Raw genomic sequence first — 27,524 nt, 5'->3', positions numbered from 1 at the left:
TTCAGGTTGAAATGCAATGAACTAATTTATTTTTTTTAATACTACATCCAACTGTTTTTTACCACTCACAGATGTCACTGGAACAACTTGAATACAAAAAAATGCCCAAGAACAATATACTACACAGATCAGCTAATATTGACTGTTTTACAAATGCCCCCTGTTAAACTAAATAATAGCCAAATCTCACTGCAGTAAATGTGCATTTATATCATTAAATTGTAATTTAACAGAAATCTGAATGCATAGTGAAAAACATGAAAATGTTGAAAATTAAAGATTGCACTATTATTTTTTTTTTCCCCCCATTATATGAGTCTCCAAAGCAACACCCAAAAGAAGAAAACAATCATTTCATATTAGCTGGCAACTTAGCTGCACAGGCCAAAGCTGGGACTAAGCTAAACTTTAATACGCACTTTCCAAAGTGCCCTATGCCCCTGCGAGGGGAGCCTGAAGGACGCCCCTCACCACAGGCTCTGGCCACCTTCGATGACCAGATTGTGGCCCGTCATGTAGTCCGAGGCTTCGGAGGCCAAATAGACGACGGCAGCCTGCAGGTCGGTCACCTGAGCCAGCCTCCCGGCGGGGATGTCCCCCAGCCAGCGCCGCACCAGCGGCTGCAGCTCCTTGGAGCGGATGAGCGGCGTGTCGACGATGCCCCTGCAACGAGCACACGCACCAGGAGGTTAGGACCGGGTTTTCCCCAGAAGGAAAGGTGTTTGAGGTGCTAATTCGAAAGGAAAACTGTAGAATAGCACAAAGGAGAGGCACAAGTCAGACCTGCTCTGCCTCTGCTGAAAGTCAGGACACAAACTTTGGTAGTGCTGCTTTCCTGTTGCCTTTCGCCGCTGCCAGGCAGGCTTAGAGGTTTTCTGTAAAGTGAGTACACACATACTATCTCCTGAGCTAATAGCGGCACCCCCTTACTTTTAGGTTACTTGTTATAATCGCTAGGTTTTTGTTGGTTTGGGGTTTTTTTAATAGAAAACAAGCATGGCATTGGAACCAAAGGCGCCTTGAACCAGGTCTGTCACAGCTCATGGGAACTGCCATCCTTCTACCGATTTCTCTTCTCACCGCTTCATGGCGTCATGTCAGACAGCGTGTTTGCGTACAGCCCAGAAACTGAAAACAGCCCGACTTTCCGTATGACAAAAACCAGGGGAAACAAAAGCCAGCACCCCTCTGAGCATCAGAGCCTTTGCACACAAAAAAGCAGAGGCAAAGAGAAGCAATTCCCCTTAAACCTGTACCCCGACAAATCACACCGCATTTACCTGTCTTGCCTTTTTTACGTTAATGAGTGACTATGCCATTTATTAAAACTCTGCTAAGTTCATTTTCTTCAGGTGCCCTAAAAATGAGTGATGCTCCGGAAATCACAATGCAGGGTGAACATTTGGCTGGCTTTTATGACTTTAACTGCGACTGATTTGTCATACTCCTCCTTAACAACATATTTGTATTTTGCGAAATGTATAATTTTTTCAGCCCCTGAACAAATATATTTACATAACTGTGTCTAACGAGAAATTACATTTAACTTCTCAGAAATGACAATAACTAAAACCTGAACTGCCAATTCCACTTCATTAGTGTGGTAGAAATGCATTCCAAATGTTAATAAAAATTCCAACATGCTGATAAATTAGCGCTTCTAAGGAGCATGTGACACCTTGGTTAACATATTCAACCTCAATTATATTTCTCTTCAGCACCCTGTTATCTGGAACCTTTGCTGGCAATCAGAGGTGCTGTTTTTCAGCGGCCAATTTTCTAGATAATGTAGCTTATCAACACTGTGGGTAAACTTGCCAATGAAATCAGGCTGCACTGAACCACACACACGCTAATTGCATCTCTTTTTTATGCATATTTACAGACTGTCACTTCAAAGAAATCAGTGGCCCATTGAGGCAGCCAGTTAGCTAGAAGAATTGCCTCTTGCAAATGAAAATTAGCAAACAAGCTAGTGATAAATATGAAATGAACAAAGTATAAAAATACTCGTTTTGTTCTGAAACTTCATCGGCATCCCAATTTATACTTGCAAGGAAATAATTTTTTGAGACACACTGAATTCTGGGTATTACCTTTTGTTTTAAATGAAGGCTGAAATCTGCTATTTACTCTGTTACGAAGTGGAACTAATTCAGACTTTCCCTCAAACATTTCTGTTTTCCCTAATCATGCAGGATTTAAATATCGGCTTTATTTTATATTGTAATTGTCAATAAACACCAGAGCAGTTCAGAAACACTGAGCGACGCAGCTCGTTTAAGCTCTGGCAACATAATAAAATCAAACGCGTTCTAGTACAGGACTGCAGACGGTTTACTTATTTCCCCCAAGCACAGCCCCCCACGCTCACCCCTCGCTGCTCTCCCAAACTCCTCGAGAACTGGTTTTCTTCAGGGAGGAACACGCTCTGAGCAGCAGATGTGAAATATGTTGGACTCCTTTCCCTTACATGCCTCTCACCGTGCTTACAAAACCATCAACATAATCATTCTGGCTTTACACTATCAGAGATCAGCATAAGATCCAGATGATTTTATATTTTTTTTAATTTACATATATGTTTTTAACCCCAAGGGTATGCAGATTAGGGTATGCAGTCCTCCAGCACAACAGATTTCGCTAAGAGGAGGACAGTTGTCAATCTGTTCGGAAAAACGATCTCTGGTCTGATCACTGCAACCTGTAAATCACAGCGCTGTGCCTCTCGCTGGACCTTTCTTTACGTTCACTTCAAGTAGGAAAAATTCAAATGTGTAACAAAACTTCATTACAAATTTTTGTAATATAAATGAGAAAAAATATAGCGCAAAACTTAAAAGTTGCAAACACACATACTGATGGCACTATAAATATTAGGCATGTCATTGATACTACACATCTTCTGGGAAAGCTTTGGTGCCAAGTTGGGCAATTTAATGTTGTCGAACCCTTTTAGGCAGATTTTAGTTGGCTTCTAACCAGTTCCAGCAAAGACAACTGCCAATGCATTAATTCCCTACCTCATCTCATATGCAGTGCTGAGCCTATCAGTACTTTCTGTTGCATGTCAATGTAATATCAAACTGCTGGTTCCTTAACATTAGATATGAGCATCAATATTTTATTATTGATACACAGGAAAATTTGATACATTAGGAAAAGAAAAAAAAAAACCAAAAACCCCAAACCAAAAAAACCCAATTGCCTAAAACATTTCCACTTCGAGACACACATTAGGAAAAATATCACTTACCAGATACTTAACTGGAATTGTTACGTGCGCTCAATCCCCAAATGAGAGCAAAAAAAGATTCCATCTGTGTGTAACTTGATTTCTTTCAGATGAGTTATTAATTTGAATGAGTTAAGTACACTCCACTTAATCAGGAAGTGTTTAATCAAGAGATCCACTTAATTGGGACATCTCCCAAGGAATTAGATTTAAGTCCAAAGATACTTACCAGCAACAACTGCTGCTTAACGGGGATAGTAATGCTGCTTAATTGGGACGCCTTCAGGTGATGCTGGGGTGCTCCTTCTCCTCCCAGCTCTGCCTCTCCTTCCCCCGTGATGGGGTACACCCAAAACCTGCGGTGATCCTGCCCTACCTGCTTCCTGACTCCTCATACCCACCGGGCTAAGAGCCTGGTACGGCACCGTACGGCTGCCTCCACGCCGTGCCGGGGGAGCAGAGCAGGCGCAAGGGGGATGAAGCCTCTTTGCATCGCAGCCCAAATGCAAATTCCTGCAGTCCATCAGTGGGAACATGGTTCATCCCCTGGGCCTGCTGAGTTTCACAGGGTCCTCGACAAGCTGACCTGGCTGTGGGTTGAGCTGAAGATCAACTTCCAGCTGCCCTTCCCAAAGGTCATTGCATTACGGCATTTTACGCCTTACAAATCGAGCAGGGAGATGCAATTAGCCCCAAAACTGGACATTGATTCAGTGCAATGCCTACAAAAATGAAGGGTTCCGATGCTGCACGTACCAAAAACCAGAGACCCATAAAAGTCCCCTGCTCCACCACACCCAACACACTTCACACGTGTAGGGACCAGGAAAGGGACTAAAACACACCGTGGGCAGCCAGGCATCAGCCGGCAGTCAGTGCTCTGTAAAGGTCCCTGTTCACACGAGGGCCCCTCTGCAGTCTGACCCCCACATCCCTTTTGGGAAGACTCCAGCACCTTCTTAATTTTGCACGGCATCAGCTGTGCAGCAGGCTACGAGGCAGTTGCACTAGATGGTGACACAAGGGCTGAGCACAGTTTCCACAATACACGGAGACGCTTGCTGCTGCATGGAGCAACAGGCAGAGCCAGCCGAAGCATCCAGGGAGTCTCCACCACCTTCTCCCCATGGGCATGAGGCTTGCCTGGCCAGCAAGAGAAGCCTGAATCTTCAATTTTATAAATGCAATAAATTATCCTAAGGACACTGCCGTAACATTTTATGCATTGATAACTTTTATGCATTGCTCTGCATAAGTTTTATGCACTCATTAAAAAATTAAGTTGATAAAAAGTGACCAGATAGGAAGAAAAAAAAAAAAAGGCCAAAAGGTTTGCACGGTGAAATAATGTTTAAGGGCAGACTGGAGTGTTTGAAGCTTCGGCCAGAGGTATGCTGAGAGTGCCTTAAAGCATTAATGCAACCGTGAGTGGGAAGGGCAAAGGACTTAAGGGCACACTTACATATTTACTTATCCAGAGATTATCTTGGGTACCAGCATGCCCTCTATCTACCTCTGTGCTCCTGACACTCCTCAAAATCCCCTCTTGTTATAAGATGGCTACATGCTGGGTTGGACATCCCTGCTCAGAAAGAGTTGTGCATATGGGACTTTTTCCACGGTTCTGGGGATGGGTCCAAATCTGCACTGAAATGCAGGTTCACATCTCATATAGGCAGAAGGGTAAATGTGAATATTTATTCACTCTCAAACATACGTGGCTTTTGCTTCTGATGAGGAGGGAGCCGAGCTATATGAGCCATTGTAGGGTCCTTCCTCCGAACGGTACCCCGAGCTCCATGGGCAGCCCCGGCATGAGGGGCTCAGCCAAAGCTCTGAGTTGCTGGGAGAAAAGCTCTGCCTGGCTCCCGGAGCGGTTCAGTCCGGGTCCCCAGCTGCGTTAGCGGGGACTACTCTGTCCAGAATGGGGGGCATTTGTCCTCTGTGCGCCTTTCTGGCTATTCCTGCCCAAAGAAAACTCCCTTTCCTGTTGTAGGATTTTGAGCTCAGAGCTGGAATTTAAGACAAGTGGGCATGATCAAAATACAACCCCCTTTTGGCTTGAAAAGTAGAAAAAGAGAAGCGTAACTATTTTTTTCCTCCTTGCTCTTGACAACTACCTCCAGAAACGTAACTTCTTCAAATATTAGTGTATGTGTCCAACTTATACAAAACAATGAGTTTTCATCATTCGGTGGATATTTTTTAAATTTATGTAAACCCCCTAGACATGGGTAATGCCTCATCTGAGAGCCTCCTCATCCGTGATTGCTGTGAACGTGGCACTGCTGTCCCACCTCTGTTGGTAACAATTACCCTGTGTTTTCAAACACAGTTCCTGCCAGATCCTGCTGAGCTTCCCTAATTCCCTTCATCTCCCCCGGTTCCCAAAAGCCAGTGTAAATTCACTAGCACTAGTCATGAGAACACTATTGCAGAGCTGATAGCATTGGCATGGGGAAAATCCCCTTACAAAGTAAGATGCTGTTTAAAGAATCTGTGGATCCCATAGAGCGATGGCTGGAGTCACTGGTATAATTAGTAATAAATAATCATAAGAAAGACAGCTAGCACAAGGAAGTGGAGAGCAGACCGACAATAAAAACAGAGGCACTTGCCATTGAGCTCTGTGATTTTTTTTTTTTTTACTCCACTTTGTGGATTGAAATATGTAATTTGTTTTCCCTAATTTGATGTACATTATATCTTCATTATTACAATTTAACTCCTGGGTTAAAATCCTGCCCTTCTTACTTACTGTGATTGACTTGAATGGTCTACGGAATTTGACCGCTTCCAATTAACGCTATCCACTTGGGTTTCTGCTTAGCACTATCATGCACTGTTAATTGTTTAATAAAATGACTGTGTTGGGTATGCGTGTGAGAAACAGGAAGAGAAAAAGTGTATGCGGTAAGAAAACTTTTCTTTGTGAATAAACACCATAAAATAAAACATACAGCTTTAAGCCTCTAAAAATAAGGAAAATGTAATTTGTAATAAATATATATATATTTACAAAATTACACCTGGCCTCCTGTGATTGTCAGAGCTGAACAGTATCTCAATTACAGCAGTACAATGTGGCTTTTAAAGTGCCTATATATTTGTCTCAAGTAAAAAGGGGAAAGAAGTATTGTCTATTAAGTGTCAAAAGCCTTTTCTTTAACCACAGAAGGCTTGGACAGACTAAGGAAATATTTCATCTGGAAGAGAAATGCTAAAAACTACCCTTCACGTTATTGGAAAACCTATTATCAAATGCTAAAACCTCTTCTTAAATCCCTGAGTATACACAGCAACAGAGCAGGCTTGGTTCTAAGCATTTAAACCTTTGTTAAGGAAAAGACAACATAAAAAGGGATGCAATCCACCTGCTAATTAGAAACTTTATTTGCCGAGATACTGTTCATTTGAGCTTTTTAGAACATTTCATTCTCTTTGTACTTTCAAAATGAGATTGCGTTTTACTTACGGGGAAATGCAGTTGACTTTTACTCCTCTGTCAATCCACTCGGTTCCTAATGTCTGTGTTAATTTTACGACCCCGGCTTTCGAGGTGTTGTACGCCAACTGCTTCTGTGGGTGCGGGACTAGAAGGGATTGAGAAATAGAAAATTTATTTATTCTCCACAAATTAAGATAGCTCAGGCACTACTCCCTGTATTGAGATGAACTATTTGCCATTTTCCCTGATACTAGGCAGGAGCAACAGGGATTTAGCCACCCACAACATAAAACTCTAAATCTGTATTTTGCATTCTAATGTTTTTGCCTCAGCAGCTGGGCTACTGGAGAAAAAAAAAGATGGAGGGAAAAAAAAAAAAAAAGAAATAAATACATTTAAAGTGTTCCATATTTGTGCAACGCCAAACCCAATGTATTAAACATACATATGCAATATTTGACTACTCTCAAGAAAGATAATCATATACACACATGCACATTCATATATTATACACATATGTATGTTTATATACAAAATACTTGCACACTGTAATATTAATAAAATATAGTCTAGCATGATATGATATATAATATGATCTAATGTAAGTGCATAATAGATTTTATATAACATTATATAGAGCTTCTTGGAACAAATTCTTCTCCTTAATTTTTAAATTATCCATAGTCTGAAGCAAACACATCATATTATCTAATCTGTGTTTGTGTGGATGTGAGCAGAGGTGCATCCCAAAAATTCAGAACACCCACCACTTTCAAAATCTGAAGCTTTTGAAAATGTTTCAGAGATGTCACATGTCAGTCAGCGAGGGAAAATGATCGGCTTGCTAATTACAATGTTCAAGCTTGTTAGTGCTGTGTGCTCGGGTGGCTCGGCCCCTCCACCAGCTCTCACACTTGCAGTGTTCCCACAGGAAAGCTACTTAAGGACAAATCCCCAGTGGATGTAAAGTGCTTTAAACCCATGGGAGTCAAACCAACTCGGTCCAGCTGTTGGGATTTACACCCATAAAATGTGTCTCCTTGGACTTTTCTGACTGCCGTCATGATTTCATTAAACAAATCCCGTGCAAAGCACTGATCCATAACCAGCACCGTATCGGTACTGAGCGCCACCGAGTTGCTGACTTTTTTATGGAGAGAACGTGGGTAAAATCAGTGCTAAATATCAGTAATCACAAAGGCAGGCAATTGTAGCCTGCGGGGTTAGGTATCGCTGCACCCTGGCAGCAGGTGAATCGCTGCGTGTGTATCAGGTATGGCAGGCAAACCCCGCGGCGTTTTGATAAAAGCACATAAGCGCAGCACAGGGAGATGGAATTAAATTGGTCTTAATTTATGAAGCTAAGCTGGTGCATCAATTCCAGATCACCACCGTCCACGGTATCCCAACATATCCACGACTGCTTTTATTGACTGAAACTATTGGGTTGGAGTATGTCAGTTTAAAGGGTGAAAAGCAGATGGTGACAAATTGAGTTATCCAAACTCTGAAAGAGCAAAAAGCCCTGCTGCAAATTACTGGGCACGCGAATAAGAACCTTTGCCTTGAACATAGATGTTTGTGAATAGATTTAAAGAACACACATGATGGGAGCAACAATTTTTTTTCCTGCATGTGCTGAAGGTTTGCTCGGAATTCGGAAGCCTCTTGCTTGCTACAAAGAGCATTTCACACCATGGCCCCCCTCTACCAGCATTTATTCTGCATTAATTTTTTTTCAATATGAAATAATTTGCATTTTGACCAGAAGAACCGCCTTGCCCTCTGCACGTGCCTGTTGCCCCCCAGACGCAGCGCGCTGTGTGGGCTCTCGAAAAGATGTGGAATGTAATTTCTTGATTAATTGCCATGCATCAGCTCCAAGTTACGTACAACTTAGGTAGTTAACCTTGTAACCTCCCAAAAGCAGTTCTTCGCTAAACTTTCCAAACATGTCTGTTTGTGATAAATCATTCGGCGTTTGCTAAGAGAAAAAGAGTTTTGGCACCGGCTCTGCACCTCTAGCGCACGTGGGTGAGAGCAGCAAGTTGCTGCAAACTATCAGAATCAGCTTTCTGATTTCAGGTGGGTGCTCAGACAAGGTTTTCAAGAGTTCTTCCATGTAAATGCTTTTTTCTTCATACGAATATCTAAGGAAGGTTATTCAGAAGATGAAATTTCCCTCTCCTGAGATGCTTGGCCCCTATCAATCAGAAGAGCTCAAGAAGAAGCCAACGAGCATTGCAAAGCTCTGGCACTGGGTGGGTTTTCTGCAGCTGAGCACCCCGCACCACCTCCTCTTCCCTTACCTAAGCCGCCCTCTCAGGTGGTCTCTTATGGACAAAAGAGCAAATCTGCAACCCACCAAACTCACACATAACAGGGCTAGAGCTTGTGAATAAAGGTATGCCTCCAGCAGTGTCACCAAAAAAATCTGAATTTGTACGGCTTCTGGGGTGCGAGGACACTCACTCCTGTTTCAGACGGAGAAGATGGGAGCAAAGCAGATAACCATGCTGCCAACAGCAGCTGCATTACATTTTAAACACCTGACACTATGCTTTTGCAACCTTGTTCGGTGCATAAGGCTTCTAGCCTGACCTTGAAGCAGCCATGTAATGTTAATGAGAGGTGCGCACAGATAGAGAAGACCAGACCACTTCCCACTAAAGATATTCACTGTAAAAATTACAGATCTGAGTTACACCTGTGCAAATCGCAGAGCCGCAGCAGCCTCGGCTCTGCTGCTGAAGCATACGTCTGGAATAATTCCAGTGAAATACCAGAATCAAAATGCACATATGCAAAATGTATGCAGCTTATCTTCAATTAATTAAAACTGATTCTGAGCAGTGTATCTGGAAAAATCACAAACAAAAACCTCCTTATCCTGCTAAGAGTCTCCTCATTTTCCTGTATCTCTGAGGAAGGACTCAACCTACAACAACAACAAAAAAATATCCCCTAACTATTTCTAGAAACATTTCATACTATGCCAGTTGGCCAACATACTTAAATAACCAACCAACCAACATATTTATTTAACATTCAGCAGATGGACATGATATGAACATCGTGGTTTTCAGTCGTAGTTTTATAACTACTAGATTTTTTCAATGCCAAGATTCAAACAGGTTCAGAAGGTAAACACATCTCTTCACTTCTGGCCTAGCATGCATTAACTTTCAATGACATTTAAACGTGTCTTGTGATGTCCCTTCCAGGCTGCTCCCAGGGTTGTTTTCCAGCATTCATTCCTGCTCCAGGACTGATACCACTCTCAAACGTGATCCCCATGTGGGTCTCAGCGGATTTTCCGTGCCAGCCAGGGAGATGCAGCCCCAAGTTGGGGTTGGGACAGCTGCGTGGTGGAATGGCATCACCTCCAGTTCAGCAGAACCGTGCCAAGGCCCGATGGAGAAGCTGGGAAACGCCTCTCCCTAAGCAGCAGAGAGCAATTCTGGGCTGCAAGAGCAAGTGTGCCAAACCAGCAGACCCCCACTGGTGCCATTTTCCAGAGCTTCATAACTTTCTGGAGGGTGGAGTACCTCCCAGTAAATTTTGCTTTGCAATGGTGATGTGGACAGTGACAGCCCAAGCCCCGACCAGAGCCCCGCTGTGCAGAACAGAGCACAAAAGTCTGGGGCATTTGAAACGTAAAGCTTTCTTTTCAAAACTGTTTTTCTTTGGGAGATTTTGTAACTCTACAAAGCTGGAGCAGAGGGATAGTGCCTGTGTTTAAGCATAAGTAAAACAGCTGGTAAAAACACTTGAAAAAAAGATTAACAACAACATTATAAATGCATTTCTGAAGAAACATTTAAAGTTACTGTGCAATAAACTGAGCAGAATGTCACAGAATGTCAAACTGGGCACAGTAAAAATAAATGTTATTCCCAAGGAAAATAAAAAGACTGCATATTTATGTAACATTCAGCAGATGGACATGATATTAATACAGGGGTTTTTGGTTGTACTTTTATAGCTACTAGATTTTCTTGCCTAACTTGGCAACCCAAGGCACCATTTGATTTTTGGATTTGGACAATACTGCAACAGATGTCCAGACCAATAAAATAAATTCCTAAAGGGCTATGCTTAATTTGTGTAATTGATCAATTTTTGTTACATGGGCCTCAGTTCACCAGCATGTAACTGCCTTCCAGATTAGCTCAGCAGTAGGGATTTCATTCCATATGTTACAATGGTTTATTGGTGCTTTTGACGACACTGCTGATTCAGCAGCGTTGGTGGAGACACCTGTTGGTAACGATAATGAAATAAAACCCGCGGGTACCGGGGCGAAGACCAACACAAAAGCTTTCGGGTGGCTTGTAAACATCGCAGGGGCACAGCTTCCCGCAGCACTCAAATGCGTTTTCCTGAAATTACCGGGGAGTGCACCAGCACCTCTCCCATGCCATCAGTGCATCGGAGTCAGGGAAGGTGACTCCGCCTCTTCTATAAAAAGTAATAAGTGCTCTAAAACATAGAGGACAGATAAATGGTGAAAAATGATATCAATAAAAATTTTGTAGTACATTTCCTCTAATACAAAATGTCAGTGATTTACTCCTTCTCAATACAGGTTTAATTGATTCAAATAGCATCGGTAGTAATTAAAATATGGATTCTGAAGCACAACTGTTAGCTCTCATCACTCACCTATTAAACTTGCCATAGATGCTGTGTTAATTATCTTCCCATATCCTTGATTCAGCATAATGCGGCCTGCAGCCTGTGACAGAAATTAAAGGAAAGACCAGTGACCCTTTTTGTGATTGTGCTAATAATGACATGATAATAAATTAGTCTTCACTTTTCAAAAGAGTTTATGCGCTAACACATTTTTTTTAAGCACTTGATATAAAAACTTGGTATAAAAATGGCTGATGCAGGGAAAATCCCATTGCCATTTCAGACCCTCTTCACTGTTGGCAATATTTTTCAAAATAGTCACTAATGTTGGGAATGGCCCCTCAAAGCTTTCTGGTTTTCAGGAAGCGTCAAACAACCAGCCTCCAAAAAACCTGGCCATTCTTAAATGCCTGGCCTTGGGCAGCCAGTAAGTACCAGCTGCTTATTATTGACCAAAATCTGTAATTGATACAAAGCAAATCTCTCCTTAACTCCACCAAAACTAGGACCAATTTTTTTGTGATAATTAGTAATAAAGCAGTATCAAATCTTGGTGAAGTAAATGCTTAGAAAATTATTACCCGTTTGCAAAACAAACCAGTACAGCATTTCATACTTACTTGGCAGCACAAAAATAATCCTCGCAAATTAACATTAAAAGTTTTGTCCCATTCTTCTAGGGAAGTATCCTCGCTAGCTGAGTTGAGATTGATGCCCGCGTTGTTGCATGCAATGTGAATTGTGCCCCAGCGAGCTACGATTGTATCTACAATCCTTTGCACATCCTTGGGTTTGCTTACGTCTGCTGCGAGGGCAATGCTTTTAATCCCTGCGTTAAAATAAGAGTGATGAAATCAGTATAGGAATTCATAGAGAAAGAAAAAGAATCTATCTGATGATTATTTACTAATTCTCATATATATATATATATGCCACAATAATTCACTGTAGCAAAAATTGTAGCGAAACGTGCGTTTGTTACCGCCTAACAAGGTTGCCAACCGGAGCGAGGTTTGCTCGTTGGAGGCCAACACAAAACCGCGGTCCGGGAGCGGAGCCTGCCCCTCCAGCAGGACGAAGCTTTGAACACTGCACCATCTTCTGTCCAAACCCGCAACTGCAGCTTCCCGTCCCCGGGCAGTCCCGCCGAGAGCATCACTCCTGGGTGGGTGGCAACAGCTCAGGAACAAGATAAAGCAAAGGACTCTCTCGTTTGCTCACATCCAGACGGGTTTTGTGCTAGTTCAAGATGCTGAAGACGTCAAACCAATTTGTCCAAAAAACCCACACCAAACCAACCCCGCTCTCCGGATGAACTACAGCATCCAGACAGCTGGGAGCATCAGACAAAACCAAACCAGTTTCAGGTGGGAGCTAACTGGGACTACCTGCAGGTTCACAAGTATGGTAGTCACGGTGCCTGGCCTTACTTCTTGCAAACCACACCGCCAGAATAAAGCAAACATTCCAAAGTTAAGAGATTTACTGGATTTGAAACATGCAAAAGTTGTGCTTTCTTTTTCCTGGAAAAAAACCAAGCATTGACTTTTGCACCAGTGCTGATCTGTAAATAGCGTCATTTAATTTACTATTAAAATCAACTTTAAGTACCTTATTATTAAACAAAATAAGCAGCCTACTGAGGCACCTGATGCCAATGGGATTATACCCATCCTGAAAGTCAAACAAGGCCACACCAGTAAGGGCTGTGGTGAAATGGGTCTCAACTCACAAGGAAGGAGGCAGCCACTGGGGTTGGACCATAGATCAGCAGTCTGTAAGCAAACGGTGCACAAGTAAGGAGTTCTAGCTGTTAAAGCAAGATATTTTTTTTTTTTACTTCTATTTAAACAGAAAAATTATTCTCCATTGGTGTCTCTTTTAGACCATTCCAATAAAAAAATTTAAAAGAAGCCTTAAACCTATCCTAGAAAAATAGGAGAAGACTGTCCCAAAAATGAAGCTTTGAGATGGAGGCTCTATGAAAACAAGGCAAAGCGATAATTGCCCCATAATGCTTGAAGAAAATGACAGGAAAGAGGCTTTTGGAAGGAAAAAGCTCCTCTCGATCTCCAATGTCTCCAGGAGCCCCAGAGCACATGCCCCGAGGTGATGCTGGTCTGGGGTGCTCCCCATGCTGGGCCACGGGAGCTAATGTCCTCTCTCACCTTCAGCTATGCCACGCTCCCCTTGCTCTCCATGGCAGAGAAAAGGGCAGACCCAAAATAGAGCCACCTACAAAAATGAATGGATGTTCTGCCACAAAACAAGACCTCTTATTTTATTGCAGGTTTTATGCTAAATATGCTGAAAGAATAAGAATAGTCAGAGAGCCCCCGTTGCTCCTCCTAATTGTTATCAAGACATGTAACATACAGGGAGCTGCTGCAATCTTTCTTATTCAATTTACAGACAAAATGGGTGCAAGCGTGTTACTAATGGTAACAGAATGAGGCTCTTCACCTGCCCTCCAACTCTCATCCCATTTATGGCTTCATCTTGTATGATAGTTCATAAAAACAAGACAAAAGGTGCCACGCGGGAGTGTCTAGCGAAGAAGCAGTGAAGGCACGCTCACTTCAAACCAGAGTCCCACACTTGACCTTAATCAATTCAGCTGATATCCCGGCACTCTGAGAGAGGGCGGGGGGAATCACCAACCACTTTCTGTCTTTCCACTGTCCCCCCCAAACCATCTGTTAAAAATAAATAAAAAATTAAAATAAAGTATGGAAAAATAGCTTAAAAATCTGTGGTCTTAACCAAAGGTAAGAAACCCAAGACATGACCGTGCTGCTACATGCACGACAGTACCAATGCATCTCTACAGTCCTCAGTTTAGTTCTGTGATGCTCGTGGAGGCAGTTTTGTGATGAGAGGGGCAGGAGAGGAGCCCAATGGCTCCGTGCTGGAGAGGCATTGATGTGCCAAACCTGCCCGAGGTGCCCTTCTGCAGGGGACGTGTATGTGGTCCCCCTGGCTTGGGCTTCAACTCTGGTCTCTCAGTACAAATGGAAGTAATACATTGCATAAAGACAAGAAGATCAGAAGTGACATTGTGGGGAAGGCATTTGCATAGTTTACAGTGAAAATGCACATTTTAAAAATCCCATCAGACTAATTCTTCCCTTAAGTTACAGGCAGTAATTCCCCCTGAAGACAGAGAGGTATGTAGTGGAAGGTAACCCTTAGGATTTTTTGGTTACGTTTCATCATTTTTGGTTGTTCTGTCAGGATCCATTAGCAACTGTTGAAAAAGGTATTCACGCAGGATCTAAAAACAAAGACCTCTGTAGCCAAGGGACATACACCTGAGCTGTCTAACAAAGCTAAAACTGAGATCACAGAGGTTCTGATGTTTAAAACTCATCATGAAATGATGGCACCATCCCAAAAGATGGTAAAGGGCTCCTTGGTATAAGAAGTAAAGCAGGTTTAAGAAAGCTAAGCAGAATGTTTTGAAAAAGTAGCAGTATGGGAATGACATGGGGCACTGCATTTCCAACTTTGAGTTAGAAATCCACAACCAAAGGGGGCGGGGAATAAAAAAATAAAAAATCACAGCTCCTTTGTGCTTATTATAGCAGGAAAAATATGTATTAATACTACGATTGCTTCAATTTACTCATGTGAATATTTTGAGAGTAAAGCTAGCTGAATCTTTTTGTAAAAATTTATTTCCAACAGAGTACATTACTTCTTTGAAGCCAAAATGTTTCATGGAAACATATTGATTTCAACAAAAGTTTTCAAGGGAAAGCTTCTGAGGTCCAGGCTAGATTCTCTAGTTACCTCTGGAGAGAAAGAGATTGAAAACCTGACCTTTTCAGATCCTTTCCAAAAATGGGCATTTGGATATAATTCCCTTTCACAAAAGCATTACAAAGTTTGGGTTTTGTTCCAACAAGGAATGACAATAAATTTGAAACCTCAAAAACTATCATGAGATGGAATAGATGTGCCCTGACCAGCTGCACTGGTCAAGTTGATAGAGAATATTTGACCTCAAAGGATAAAGATGTGTAAAGACTGAGAAGCGAGATTTTCTTTACTTTAGACTGCAATAATATTTGCTATGCCTCATGACCTCTCCGACTGCATTTTGTAACACCCACACACACCTCCTCCGGGCTTGCAGCCCACCGGTGAAGGAGCAGAGATGTAGGGCAGCCATTGAAGGATGGATGATCAAACTCCTACTGAAAATGCCCTGGAGATAACTTAAGTTAGTTTTCAAATAGGCTGTTGTCATACAAAGTCTCACGGCTCTGTCAAGTAGCCCATTTCTATCTGAATAGCTCTACTTGATATGCAGGATCTCACCGTGAAAAAATGTCCAAAAGGCAAGTTAACTTGTAGGGCACAACCACTTTGTGCCAAGACCATATGGCTTCAGTGCATAAGACAATGAAAAGCTTCAGGGAAGGAGGGACTGGGTGACTCAAGAATTTGTAATAGGAGCTGGACACTTTCTATTCTAGGTCATTATTTGGGATCAAACCAGCAATCAAAGCTTTAACCATTACACTGATACTCAGTGTAAAGCGTTTCCTGCTTACTAGAGCTGGGATCGTACAGAGACTTTTTGTTTAAGATGTTCTCTGTGGAGGCTCAGAACGGTATCAAAACCAGAACTGAACCATCCCTCGCCCCCTCCTCAGGAAGCCAGTTGAGACTGGATGATAGAAATACACCTGCAGGGGCTGGTTTTGCTGGAGAATATGGTTTCCAATGGCCCAAATTCCTTTCTGAAGTCATAGTGGAAACAAATACTGGTGACTTTATGCAAACAGGAATGTGAAAATTTTGTAGGTAAAGCTCTGTCTTTAGAGGCAATGAAGTACTGAACTTTGAAGAAGGCTCAGTTGTAATCTGACAGAAGGAATTATAAAATGAGTAAAACTTCCTTTCTTTTCTCATTAAAATTATATTTCCAGTTTTCTTTCTCCCCTTTACAATTGCAGTTTAGCATGACTCCAGGGGGAATTTCAATTTTATGTCAGATTTTCTGTTTTTTACTGCTAAAATAGAAGTGGCTCATAGAGGATTTTACCTCTTATTTGGGGTTTCAGTCATTATGTCTATTAGTATTTTGTTCCTATATCTGATCTTGCATGTTTGAAAGAACTATAGCTGAGGATTTAAAAAAATGACTTTGCTTCAGTCTGAGGGCACCATGAGAGATTTATGTTGACAATACCTATACCCTGTTTTGGTGTTTCGGTTCATGGTCCAGACACTAGGTGTGGAAGAGGTGCCAGGGAGGGGTATGTGCTAAAAAGTTCATGGGCCATGTCTGTCATCCATCCTCAGCGAAGCCTGAGGTGCCTTGGCTGCTGCACGATCTATTCTGAGGAACACCACCGTCGTTTGTTCAATGCAGGTTAAGCAGATCGCATCTGGAAGAGGTGGCCCTCCTCTGTCCGTGTCAGTCACGGCTCACGGCTGTGTTTCCCTTGGGCGCTTTTGGCAAGGAATTTTGTTTGGATCACTTTCCCTCTCTAGTTGAGTTTATATTGATAAATAACTCTTGCAGATGATGTGGTATCGATGACTGTTTGCTGAGATAAGGCTGACATCCAGCCTGGGCAGGAGAAGCTTTGCGAGCTCAGCATGTGTTTGCTGTCTGAAAATCCTCTGCTCTAACCTATTCCCTAACAGGGCTGGAGGAAAGATAATTGCACCGCAGAGAAAGGGTCAGGTTTGAACAAGGAAAGCAGCCCATTACAGCACTCATCACTGGGCCATGTCCAGCAGGACCTGCAGGTCAGTCCCGTGCTTACCTTTGAGGACAAGCTCACACACCACTGCTTCTGCCTTTGCGAGGACCAGATCCACAACTGCTACTTTAGCACCGGCTTCCCCCAATGCGTGAGCAAAGGCTCTTCCAATTCCCTGCCCTCCGCCTGTGACGTAGGCCACCTTGCCGTCCAAACGCAGCCGGTCAAGGATGCGGCGCCTGTTATAACCCCAGAAGACGTCATCCCTCACCACTTCTTTCTAAAGCAAAAACATACATACATTGCACAATACGGTAACGTGATAGCTATGAAGGACTCTGCCTGTGAGAAAGAGGTGGGAGCACACACAGGGATCCATGTCATCTTGACTCATCATTTAATGCAAAAGGTATGACAAACTCAAGCAGAAAAGCACCCTTATCGCCACAGATATTAGTCTTAAAAGGAGCATTGAGGTGCAAGGCAATGAAGCAGCAGGGCTGTGGTTTGAGGAGATGCACCAACCACTTCACATACATAAGACTAGGGTATCGTATTTCCTGACCTAGCTTCCCATGAGAGATGGGTCACGTATGACCTCTCAAAAGATGACCGATTAAATCTTCAGGCTATTTCATCCCAGGGCCAAATCCTACCATCAGGCTCAGCTGGCTCCAGGAAGGCACAGAGGCTAAGAACAAGTTCCCAAAGGCAGGATTTGGCTCAAGGAGAGTGCAATCAAAATATCTTCACAAGGCTGGTGCGCAAATAAAGATATCAGCCAATAACTTAAACCAAGCTGTCATCTGATCAGCTGCCATACATCATTTCCCCTGACTGGAATCAAAATGGAAAATACAAGATGTTTAAAACACTGGGTTTGAAATGCCAGGAATTACCAGTGGGTGTAGCTTTGGGAGCACTCAGAAACTGCAAAACAATCAGGATGTTTGGGTCTGGATTTACCGAGTTAGGCCATTACAATTCCAGATGGGAATTTCATTACAGCTGGATGATGCCCGCCACATAAAATGGAGAAAGATAAAAGCACCATCTTTTCCGCAGGACAAGCAAAATCTAAGACCATGAAAACATTCAGCTCAGAGAGAATAGGAGGGCATCACGTGCTGCCTTTGAGCAAAAAAGGAGCTACTTCAGAAATATTGCATTGGTTCATTACATCTGGGCCCCAGCTCCATCTGCCCACACTCCCCCCGCACGGGAAGGACCAGAGAGCACCAGGCACAGGCACCCGGCGAGCAGCATGCCAGTCACTCCGGGGATTTATCAGCATGGCTGATCCAGGAGACTTTGCAAGGAATCAGTATTTAATAGATTTAATGTAACCCTGGACTAGCGAGGCTAATATGTGCCAAGCCCTTAGCTGGTTAGTCCACACTGCACAGCACCACAGAATGTTGAGTTTGGGCTCTCACCATCAAATCCCCGGAAATTATTTTGTCACTGCTCTCTGCAGAGTGAAAATTTTCCCAGAAGTGTTCACAGAAAGGAAATACACACCTTGAATTCGATCACCGCATCTGGAGGTGCAGGGCTCCTTCGAATGATGCTCAGTCCACTCTGCACAGGTAAAATTATCTGCAAATACGACATACATACAAACAGCTTCCAACTGCTTTGTACCTGGCTTTTCATCACCCAAATTCCACTGATAAGAAGGATAGTCCTTCCTTCCTTAGACCACAGTAGCTTTTCTCCTAGTCCTATTTTTTAGCTGAAATTCCTTTCAACACAAATATGACAGGCATTTGTATTTGCTCACATTCCTCTTCCAAACTCACGGCTTCCACAAACGCCAGGAAAAAATGCAATTTTGTCTCTCTGTTTTCTAAATCAGTGCCAGCTGCTGAGGTTTCTGGGTTTCCACTGCCCGGCTAATGCTGTCATGAGGATATTCCAGTCTTGGAGCTCAGCAAACCACAATAGCAACACTTTGGTGTTCTTCAGCATTTGCTAGAACATGTGTCGAAGGTCAGTGGGTTTTGCCACCTACCTTCTCTGATACCATTAGCACACTGTAATGAAAATGCACTCAGTGTTGGAGATTCAATGCCAATATCGAACTATTAGAACATCAGATATGGAAACAACATGCTATTTACATACATTGAATGGCTAACAGTAAGATTCAGGGCATGGAAAATTGTCATTAATCTTCCCCTCTTCTACAAAGAAAAGCTGTTTCTTCTGGTACACTAGCTGATAGTTGTGTTGGTGATAGAATAGATACAGAACCACAGGAGGCACCTCTAGAGGCTGTCTGACCTGCAGATAGACAAGGACCTTAAGCCCATGAAGCTCACACCAAAACCCTCCGGGCATGAACCTCACACCCCTGTGCTGTGGAGAGCTATGGTGGGGGGAGCGTGGGAGAGGCGCCTGGGAGGGAGGTGGCAGACCTCACCTGTGCCACCGCGGGCAGAAGGCAGGCAGGGATCCGGCCATGCTGGCTCCCCCCAGCAGCCCCTCTGCCCCTCGGGGGCAGCCATGGCACGAGAGCAAGCTTTCCAGGCTGGTGGCAGCATCATTCGCGCCTGCTTTTGAAGCCCTGGACGATGTGTGTCTAATTTTGTCTCTAAAACCACAGCATATTGTTTATGCATCCTGTTGCTGCTGCTTCTTTTTTTTTTTTTTTTTTTTAAACTTCTGCTGGTGTAGGACTTTGTTGACTCCTGTTACGCTGGCGATGCCCTACAGCCTCCAGAGCTTTTAAAGCGGAGCGGCGGCTCCTTGCTTGTACTGTAGGGCTGATTATTCACTCCTAAGTGCTCCACTTTTATCTTGCCTTTAACACTATATATGATGTAGACAGAGAGTAGGGACCATTTCTGAATATAGAAACTCATACATAGAACTCAAGTGAGGTGAATTATAATAAAATTTGAGTTCATTTTAGGTCCTCTGGATAATGGAACCAACAAAAGAAACATTTTAAAGAGTACTTTACAAAATCCATAGATACAGTACCACGGGCACCTTAACCAATGGCATTGCACTAACCTGCTCAACACGAGGATCTGAATTAATCACTGTATTTAATTTTCTGACAGCTAGTACATTTTCATCAGATATTTTCTCCAGGTAGACTCGTCCTTTCATGAGTGTATTCTCTACACAGATCACTCCATCCATTCTCAGCAAGTGGTTATCCATGACAAAGCTGTAGTAGTTAACAGCGTTCCTTTGATCAGCATCAATAAAGACTATATCAAAGTGCTCGTCCTCAGCACGTAATGCCTGGAAAAAAAATATGTTGGAGAAAACACTAATTATTAACCTGAAAATTTAAAGTCTTGCCATTAAAATGTCCTTTTTATAAAACCCAAAGCAGAGGGAACCCTGTAACATTGCTAAAATTACTTCTGGAGATCTTGGGAGTTTTCCATGCTTTGCAAACAATTCTTCAGCAACGCTGCTGCCCAAAACTCTGAACCTCTTAAAGAAAATCAGGATATAAAAGAGGATGGTCCGTCCCAGCTTGTGGTGTTGAAAGTCACAGCAGAAACATCTGTATATCTAGAGTCAAAGCAAATTGATCCATCAGGGTGAGGGAGAGGACTGGCATCAAACCCTGCAGGTGAGGTGCTGCAATAAGTTATCTCTTCTCAAAAGAGTAACTATCAACAAATTGAAGAGTGGTGGTGATTATGTCAGAGTGGTAAAAAGAGGCATAAGGCTGATCCTGGGCATTGCAAACTAGTGAGTCCCACTTCAGTAGCAGGAAAATGGTTGAAATCCCAATTAGTAATAGAATTATAAAGCACATAAAAGAACAGGTCATGATAGAGATAAAGCAGCACAGCTCCTATGAAGGAAAGTGATGTTTCTTTAATCTAAAAAAAAAAAAAAAATGCTTTGGAAGGCTCAGGCACAGAGAGGATAAAAAGAACTGGCTGCTATCATCTAATTGGATTTTCAGAAATGTGGCACACCTTCCCTCCAAGCAGGCTGCTGATGATAATGTATAAAAGTGTTGATGGATGACCAGATGGGAGCCTTTACAGCCTTCTCCTGTGGCAGTTAATGCACTCGCTGCCCAAGAGGCTGCTATGGAATATTTCAGATTCCATCTGGGACTATTTAACTGCATCTGTGTGCGTTGCAATGAAACAACGGCTCATCCACCTATCTAGGCGAGCAGAAATGCTTTCAAGTCTTGGCATTTCGAGTGAAAAGAGAAACAATTATGTTTTCCAGAATTCACTGTTTCTACCACAACTTTTAACAGTACTTCTTGCGTCCAGATTTCCCTTTTGTGTTTGGAGACATTGTGCACAATGAGTGATGAGCGGTCCCCTGAGATATACGAGAGAAAGCATCAATAACAAATGGCAACAGAATGTGAAAAAAACTAATTTGTTTTCGGGAGTGAGGTTGACGGCTCCCAAACAGAGATTTCAGGAGCCTTTCTGACGCAGGGAGTGCACCATTCAGATGAGGAAATAGCGGGAAGTGGATCATTGAAGCTCTGAATTACTCTATTGTGCAAACTGGTGTCATTGTGAGCTTGTTAGTGGTTAAGAAATTAAACCTGCCTGAAAGCCTGGATAGTCACACTTAACAGCAGATGCTTGATAGCACAGAAACTCTGCCAAAAGTGTTCATGAGCCCGCATTTAGGACACCTTTTGATACTACACTATAATGAAAGAAGACCTTAAGGCCAAATATATGCTGGTTTATAATAAATATAGCAGAAACTGGGACATCTGGTTTCCTGGGATTCATCTTTTCATTTCATGACCAGTAAGAAAATTTTGCCCTGGTTACCTCTTGAGCTGTATTGGGGGAAAACAGCAGGAACATTTTTGCTACCGTGGAAGAGCATCTTATATCAGGTTGCAACTCAGCCAGTCTGTCCAATGTAGATACTTCAGGAAGGGTCAGAAGATGAAAGCTGGGAGGAGGAGTCCATCAGGAAGAGAGATTATAGGTCTCATTCTCCAGAGAGAACATCCAAAGCCAAATTCAAGTAATTATCATGACTTATCACTACTTTCTGACTTGTAACCTTCCCGGGTGGAGGAGGTGGGGGGCAGACATTCAGAAGCAGATGTGGCCATCTCTGAACATATGTTACTACTGCTCCATGGTATGGCTCCCTAATGAAAAAGAATCGCACTTTTATGCGCTGACTTCATTAGGTCCATATGGGGTTGTGTGGCTCTCTGGATATTAGCTGGGCTTCTCATTTCAGCCCCCTTTCTCTACTGTCTACCTGCTGACAGCTCATCTCCTTCTTATCTATCTTCTGATACAGATAAACCACCTTTTAACTTCACAGCTTTCATCCCAGGAGGGGTGTCTGTGTTGTATGTGTATCCAGCACACGCCTGTCTTGTCCTTGCGCTGCCTGGGTGTGCAAAGCCACTATTTAGAAAGCATTTCTCTTCTGTGAGTTCGTCAAGCCCTAAACAGCCAGCCATGAAGGTCACTTGGGCACCTTTCATTTCTTCTAGATGCCTAGTACTAGACACCTGTATGGAAATGCCTGAATCACTGCCTTGGAGCTCATACCACGATCCTGCCATCATTTAAGCTTCTTGTTTCCACAGCTTCAAGACTGCTGTTGGGTTTTCCATGTTTAGTTGGAAATCGCTCCAGGCCTATAAGGCGAATCCATGAGATTCCTTGAATCCAGCTTTGTCTCTGGAGCAGCCTCTACACAAGACGATAACAGGCACTGGAAGAGGAAAGTGCTCTGTTTCCTGGAGCTCCTTGCCTAGCAGAGCACAGGTGACCCAGACAGGCAGTCACCGTGGCCAGGGTACCACAGGGGAGAGGGTTTTCACACTGCCAGCACCTGCTGCTGAAACAAGACGGCCAGAAGGAAAGAAGAGCTGCTCAATGGGTAGCTCTGACTGCAGAGTTAAGCACTGGAAATATCAGCGCAGTGATGCAGAGGACAACTCGCTGCTGTCCCTCTCAAAACAGATGAGGGGGTTTAAGAGGAGGGACTGACTACCCTTGTCCACCCAGAGCAGGCTGGGCCAGGCCCTGCCTGGGACCTCACAGCACGTTGGAGATGCCTTTGTCCTTTGCTAGAAGAGAGACAGAGCCCAAACGTCTCCGACTGTGAGGAAAGCCAAGATCCAGAAGGAAATAATCTGTCTGCAAAATATCCCGCTGAAACTAATTTCCTGAATGTTTACAGTGCAATCCCTGCTCCTTGCTACAGAGGCATCATAGACGGTAACAGATGGCAACAAGAAGTATCTTAATTCAGAGCAAACTTGGCTAAAATTAATGCTTTTGCTTACAGTGAGTCATTAACTTCTTTTTGGATTAAAAAAGAAAAAAAAAAAACGACTTGTAGCACTGCATCGCACAGAGGAGATGCACCAAAAGCTAGCATGAGAAAGGGCACAGCAGCACTGCTGATGGATGCAGTAAAAGATCAGGGAGAGGACATCCCGAATAAAAACATGAATGAATCTTCTGCCAAAGCTCAGAGAAAACCTAATTGGAGTCCTGATCAGAGACAACACTCTCTCACAAGGCACATACAAACTCAATCAGAAAAAAAAAAATGACTGTCCAGTTCCTTTGATATGGATCATACAGTCAGCATATTGATAATAAAGATGTACTCAAAACTTATTAACTTCCCTATGCCTTGTTCTTAACCTAAATGTAATAGCAATCCATCCTTAGGGTACACAAAATACATGAGAAAGTACAGCTTCCTTTTAAAACACCATTAGAATATTTTACTGTATGTGGACATACACTCTTGTTACTCCTAAATGCTATTCTATTGAGTACAGTTTATATTCACCGGCAAAGCTAAATCTCTAGGGAAGCTAGAGAGGGAATGCAATTTCTAGTAATAACAGCTCACAACAGTGAATACTATCCACTTATCCCCACAATTTCCAGCTATTTTGGACTCCTTTCTGAATTAACCTTTCATATCAAAAGGAGCAATTCTGCACACTAGAGACTCCGACACAATTTCATGCATAATTTATTCACTCAGTTCAACATTAAACGCAGAGTCCTTGACTTTGTCAAGGTGGATTCTGTTGGCAGACTTCACAAGCAGCAAAACAGGAGAAATGAGATCTGCAGCTCAACCTCTTCACCTATTCTGTCTGGTAAAAGGAGGGAAAAAAGAAAAAAGAAAACCCCGACATGCTTACACAATGCCCTGCAATCAGCAGAATCTGCTGCAAACACAGTGTTATTTTTCGTGTTGTGTTTTCGATTTTGACATGGAAGGATCAAAATCATGGATGGGAATAATTTCCTGGCAGTTTGCATTCCCTCCGGACTCAATCCTGCATCCATTGTTCAACCAAAACTCCACTGGGAATTAAAGGAAGCTCTTTGTGCAGGATCAGGCCTCTTGCTCACAGCTGATACATGGCAAGGCATGTTGAAACAGCAGCTAATTCCCACTGAAAGCACCTGTATCAGAGACTGAACCCAAGGAAAGGCTCCCCCCCAAGTCCACATTGCAAAAGGTTACATCGAAGTTACTGAGGTCACTGGGCACAGAGGCTTGTGCCATGGTGTGAGAGAGCTACGTGCTTCAGTGGGAACCTAGCCTAGCTGGGCAGCCCGTCCCTCACGCGTGGGAAAGGTGGATTTTTTTTTCCATCGTGCCCTCATGTACCAAATGAACCCCACTGTGTACCTGAGCTTTGCGGCTCCTGTCAGTATTTAACATCCTTTGACAGCCCAAAGGATGATCTGGGACAAGAGACAGGGAACCTGGCCGTCCCTGTCAACGCTGTGCGGTAATGCAAAGGAGCAGCCGGAGCCTTCAGAAAGCCTGGTCAAGGTGCCGCTCTGGACTGATGTGCTGCCTTTGCACTGCTCTCTGCTCGCTCGCAGCCCTGATGAGCCGCAGTTGGAGGTGGAAGAGCCAGAACCATGTGGGTGCCACAAAGGCCACGCTGTCTGAGGTGCACTGGAACAGATGTGTCGCATCCTTGTGGCAACGGCTGCAACATCTGGCAGCTTTCCTTCTAAAGGGCATCGGCAGCAGATGTGGACGCAGCACTGGACACACCCTGCAGCACTTGGATGGTACCCTCTACCTGAGGCTAGAATGTAACTCTTGGGTGGACTAGTTTTACTCCAGAAGTGAGAGTACATCATATACCTTCTGGCAGTCTGGACTTTCTGAATCACAGCTTCATGCAGCAGAAAAGGACTTCCCTGCCAGGTAGCGTTATTTATATATCATATGACACTTCCGTGCTTTGAAAGAGCTAGTGCAGCAAGGCAAATCCTCTGCTCCCAGGAGCTTGCACTGCTGCAAAGATTTGAGCAGCAGCAGATAAACAGAAATCCTGCCCTACTGCACTCAGGTTGGAAGCAAAATTCAGCCACAGTCACCACAGCAAGAAAGCTGCTGCAGCCTCCTCCAAAGAGGAAGTGATAGGAGACCATCTCTGCCCTCTAACTTCTCTAGAGGGACAGGAATGAGACCTAGGACCGCAGACACCATAGACTAACACACACAACCTTTGCCAGGGCTTGTTCCAGCTCTCCTGGATCTCACCACGTTTCTCAGCAACTCTCAGCCAGCTCTGCTCTAGACAGGCCTCCCTGCAGGCTATGGGGGACAGAAATGCTGCTGTTCTCCATCTCCTCCATGAAGTCAAGCTGTGAGAGCTTGGCTGTGCCATCTCCAGCCTGTCTCCCACCCATGACTGCCTCATCCTGCTGCCTTTCAGCATGCCCAGGTGGCAGGGGAGGAAGCCTGTTTGGTCTCCAACCTAAGCTGGTCTTCTCTAGGAGGGAGAAGGCTGCACACCGTTTACAGACTGAGCCTCTTCCACGCACCCAGGTGTGTTCCCACCTGGCTGCCCACTCCAGGGCAAACCTTAATGAGCCCAAAATGGAAAGGCACCAGCGAGACCACCAAACGTGTCGCTTTGCCATTTACAGGCATTGTGGATAAAGACACAGAGGCCCTGTAGGACAATGCTGATTTCCCCAATAGCAATGACAAAATATCTGCCAGGTCGAGCAACAGAAGCTCAGAGCCCAGTGCAGAAATCCTGCATAGAGAGGCGTCCCTGGTGCTGGGATTTCTCCTGCCAAACACAAGCATCTCCCCTCCCATCGGCTCCAAGAGCTATTTGAAGCCCTGAGTACCTGCAGAACTGGGGTCAGGATGTGCCTTCACGTTGCAATCAGAGGATATAAAATCAATGGCAACATTCTGGTTTAAGGATTTAATTTTCATGTCTTTGCTCCCTTCTTTAATCTCTACACAGCATGTACTCTGCCTGCCTCTAGATATTTTAATTCGGTCACAGTAAGTCAGTTGCACAGAATGGGCACTAGAGAGCAACAGCAATTCAATTAATTTCACACTCACTGCGGGGAGCTGGGGTTTTAAATGCTGCACATTGCAGGTGATCTGTAACGTTTCGTTTATTCATATACTTGGCAAAGCTCTTTGTTTCTTTCTTATCAAACTTGGAGGTCATGAAGCCAGAGGTCAGAAAGCTCCCGGCCATTTCATTTTAGAAACAAATATGGTACCTGTTAATGCAAATACAATTACAATGAAGCTCACACTGACACATCCAGATTGAAAATGGAATCAGACCAAATTGGTTTTCATTACTAATAGAAACGCTATACATTTAATGAACCTGGCATGGGCACCACCGGTTAGCGTGCTGGACCTGCAACGATGTTCTGGAGATGCATAAACCGGAATTAAACATGCAACTCCTCTAGCTGCTGGCAATCACAAGTGTTTCTCTTTCTTGGGACCAAGTCAGAATGAAGAAAATATAGCTAATGCATTTGCAGGTCTGAAGCTTATCAAATCGCTCTGGAAGTGAGAAACTTGGGGTCTAATGGCCCATGGTGTTGCCAGTTGTGGAAAATACTGACAGGTTGTAGAAGAACTAAAAACATCTGCAGGACTTTTCTAATTCTTGTGAGCATTGGGAGCAAGCTATCCTTCTCCAGGCATGCCAAACAGGCACAGATACGATCTTTCAGCTTGTTAGGTTTGGAATTAGAGACTCTGAAACAAAGCCCACCCACGTCAAGTAAAACTGTGCCACTGAAGCCTATCGACCCACATTTAGAGCTTGTGATCCCTCTCATCAAAAGGTGCAGTATTTAGAGTTAAGAAGGGAAAAAGCTATCTTGTGTCACAGAGCTGTCCCATCATACATCGTCATGAATAAGAAACAATTCCAGCGCGAGAGTGTGTTTGCATATTTGTAAGCAAACTAGGGTCATCACCCAGCATCTTGTGGGCAGAAACCAGGACCTGCCCAAAACTCTTCAATCTGCTCTGCACGAGAGCTCCCAACCTCCCTTCCAACTGACTTTACCTCTAAAGTGTCTGCTGTTGGTCCCACTCGCATGCTTATCTTTTTACCATCTGAAGAATAATCAAATGCTTCTTGGCTGTTCACTCCGAGATACGGTGCTTCTGCACATGCAAAGATTTTGCCATCATCTGGCAATTCTTCTGCCAT

The 27,524-nt window shown here is 43.6% G+C and overlaps 1 protein-coding gene across 1 annotated transcript; it reads right to left on the bottom strand.

The window, feature by feature from the left end:
• Nucleotides 1-72: 72 nt before the first annotated feature.
• LOC104642376 (D-threitol dehydrogenase-like) lies at nucleotides 73-27,524 on the bottom strand. Its single transcript, XM_075762605.1, has 8 exons — nucleotides 27,378-27,524; nucleotides 20,063-20,299; nucleotides 18,563-18,640; nucleotides 17,105-17,321; nucleotides 11,942-12,150; nucleotides 11,349-11,421; nucleotides 6,711-6,828; nucleotides 73-663 (listed from the first exon to the last, which is right to left on the bottom strand). Exons 1-8 carry the CDS (start codon nucleotides 27,522-27,524, stop codon nucleotides 468-470), a joined length of 1,275 nt encoding a protein of 424 aa, XP_075618720.1. The 3' UTR covers nucleotides 73-467.

The sequence above is a fragment of the Balearica regulorum genome, chromosome 10, assembly GCF_011004875.1.
Source record: "Balearica regulorum gibbericeps isolate bBalReg1 chromosome 10, bBalReg1.pri, whole genome shotgun sequence".
NCBI classification, from domain to species: Eukaryota; Metazoa; Chordata; class Aves; order Gruiformes; family Gruidae; genus Balearica; species Balearica regulorum.
The sequence above is the reverse complement of the archived record's forward strand: the minus strand, read 5'-3'. Positions and strand labels throughout refer to the sequence as shown.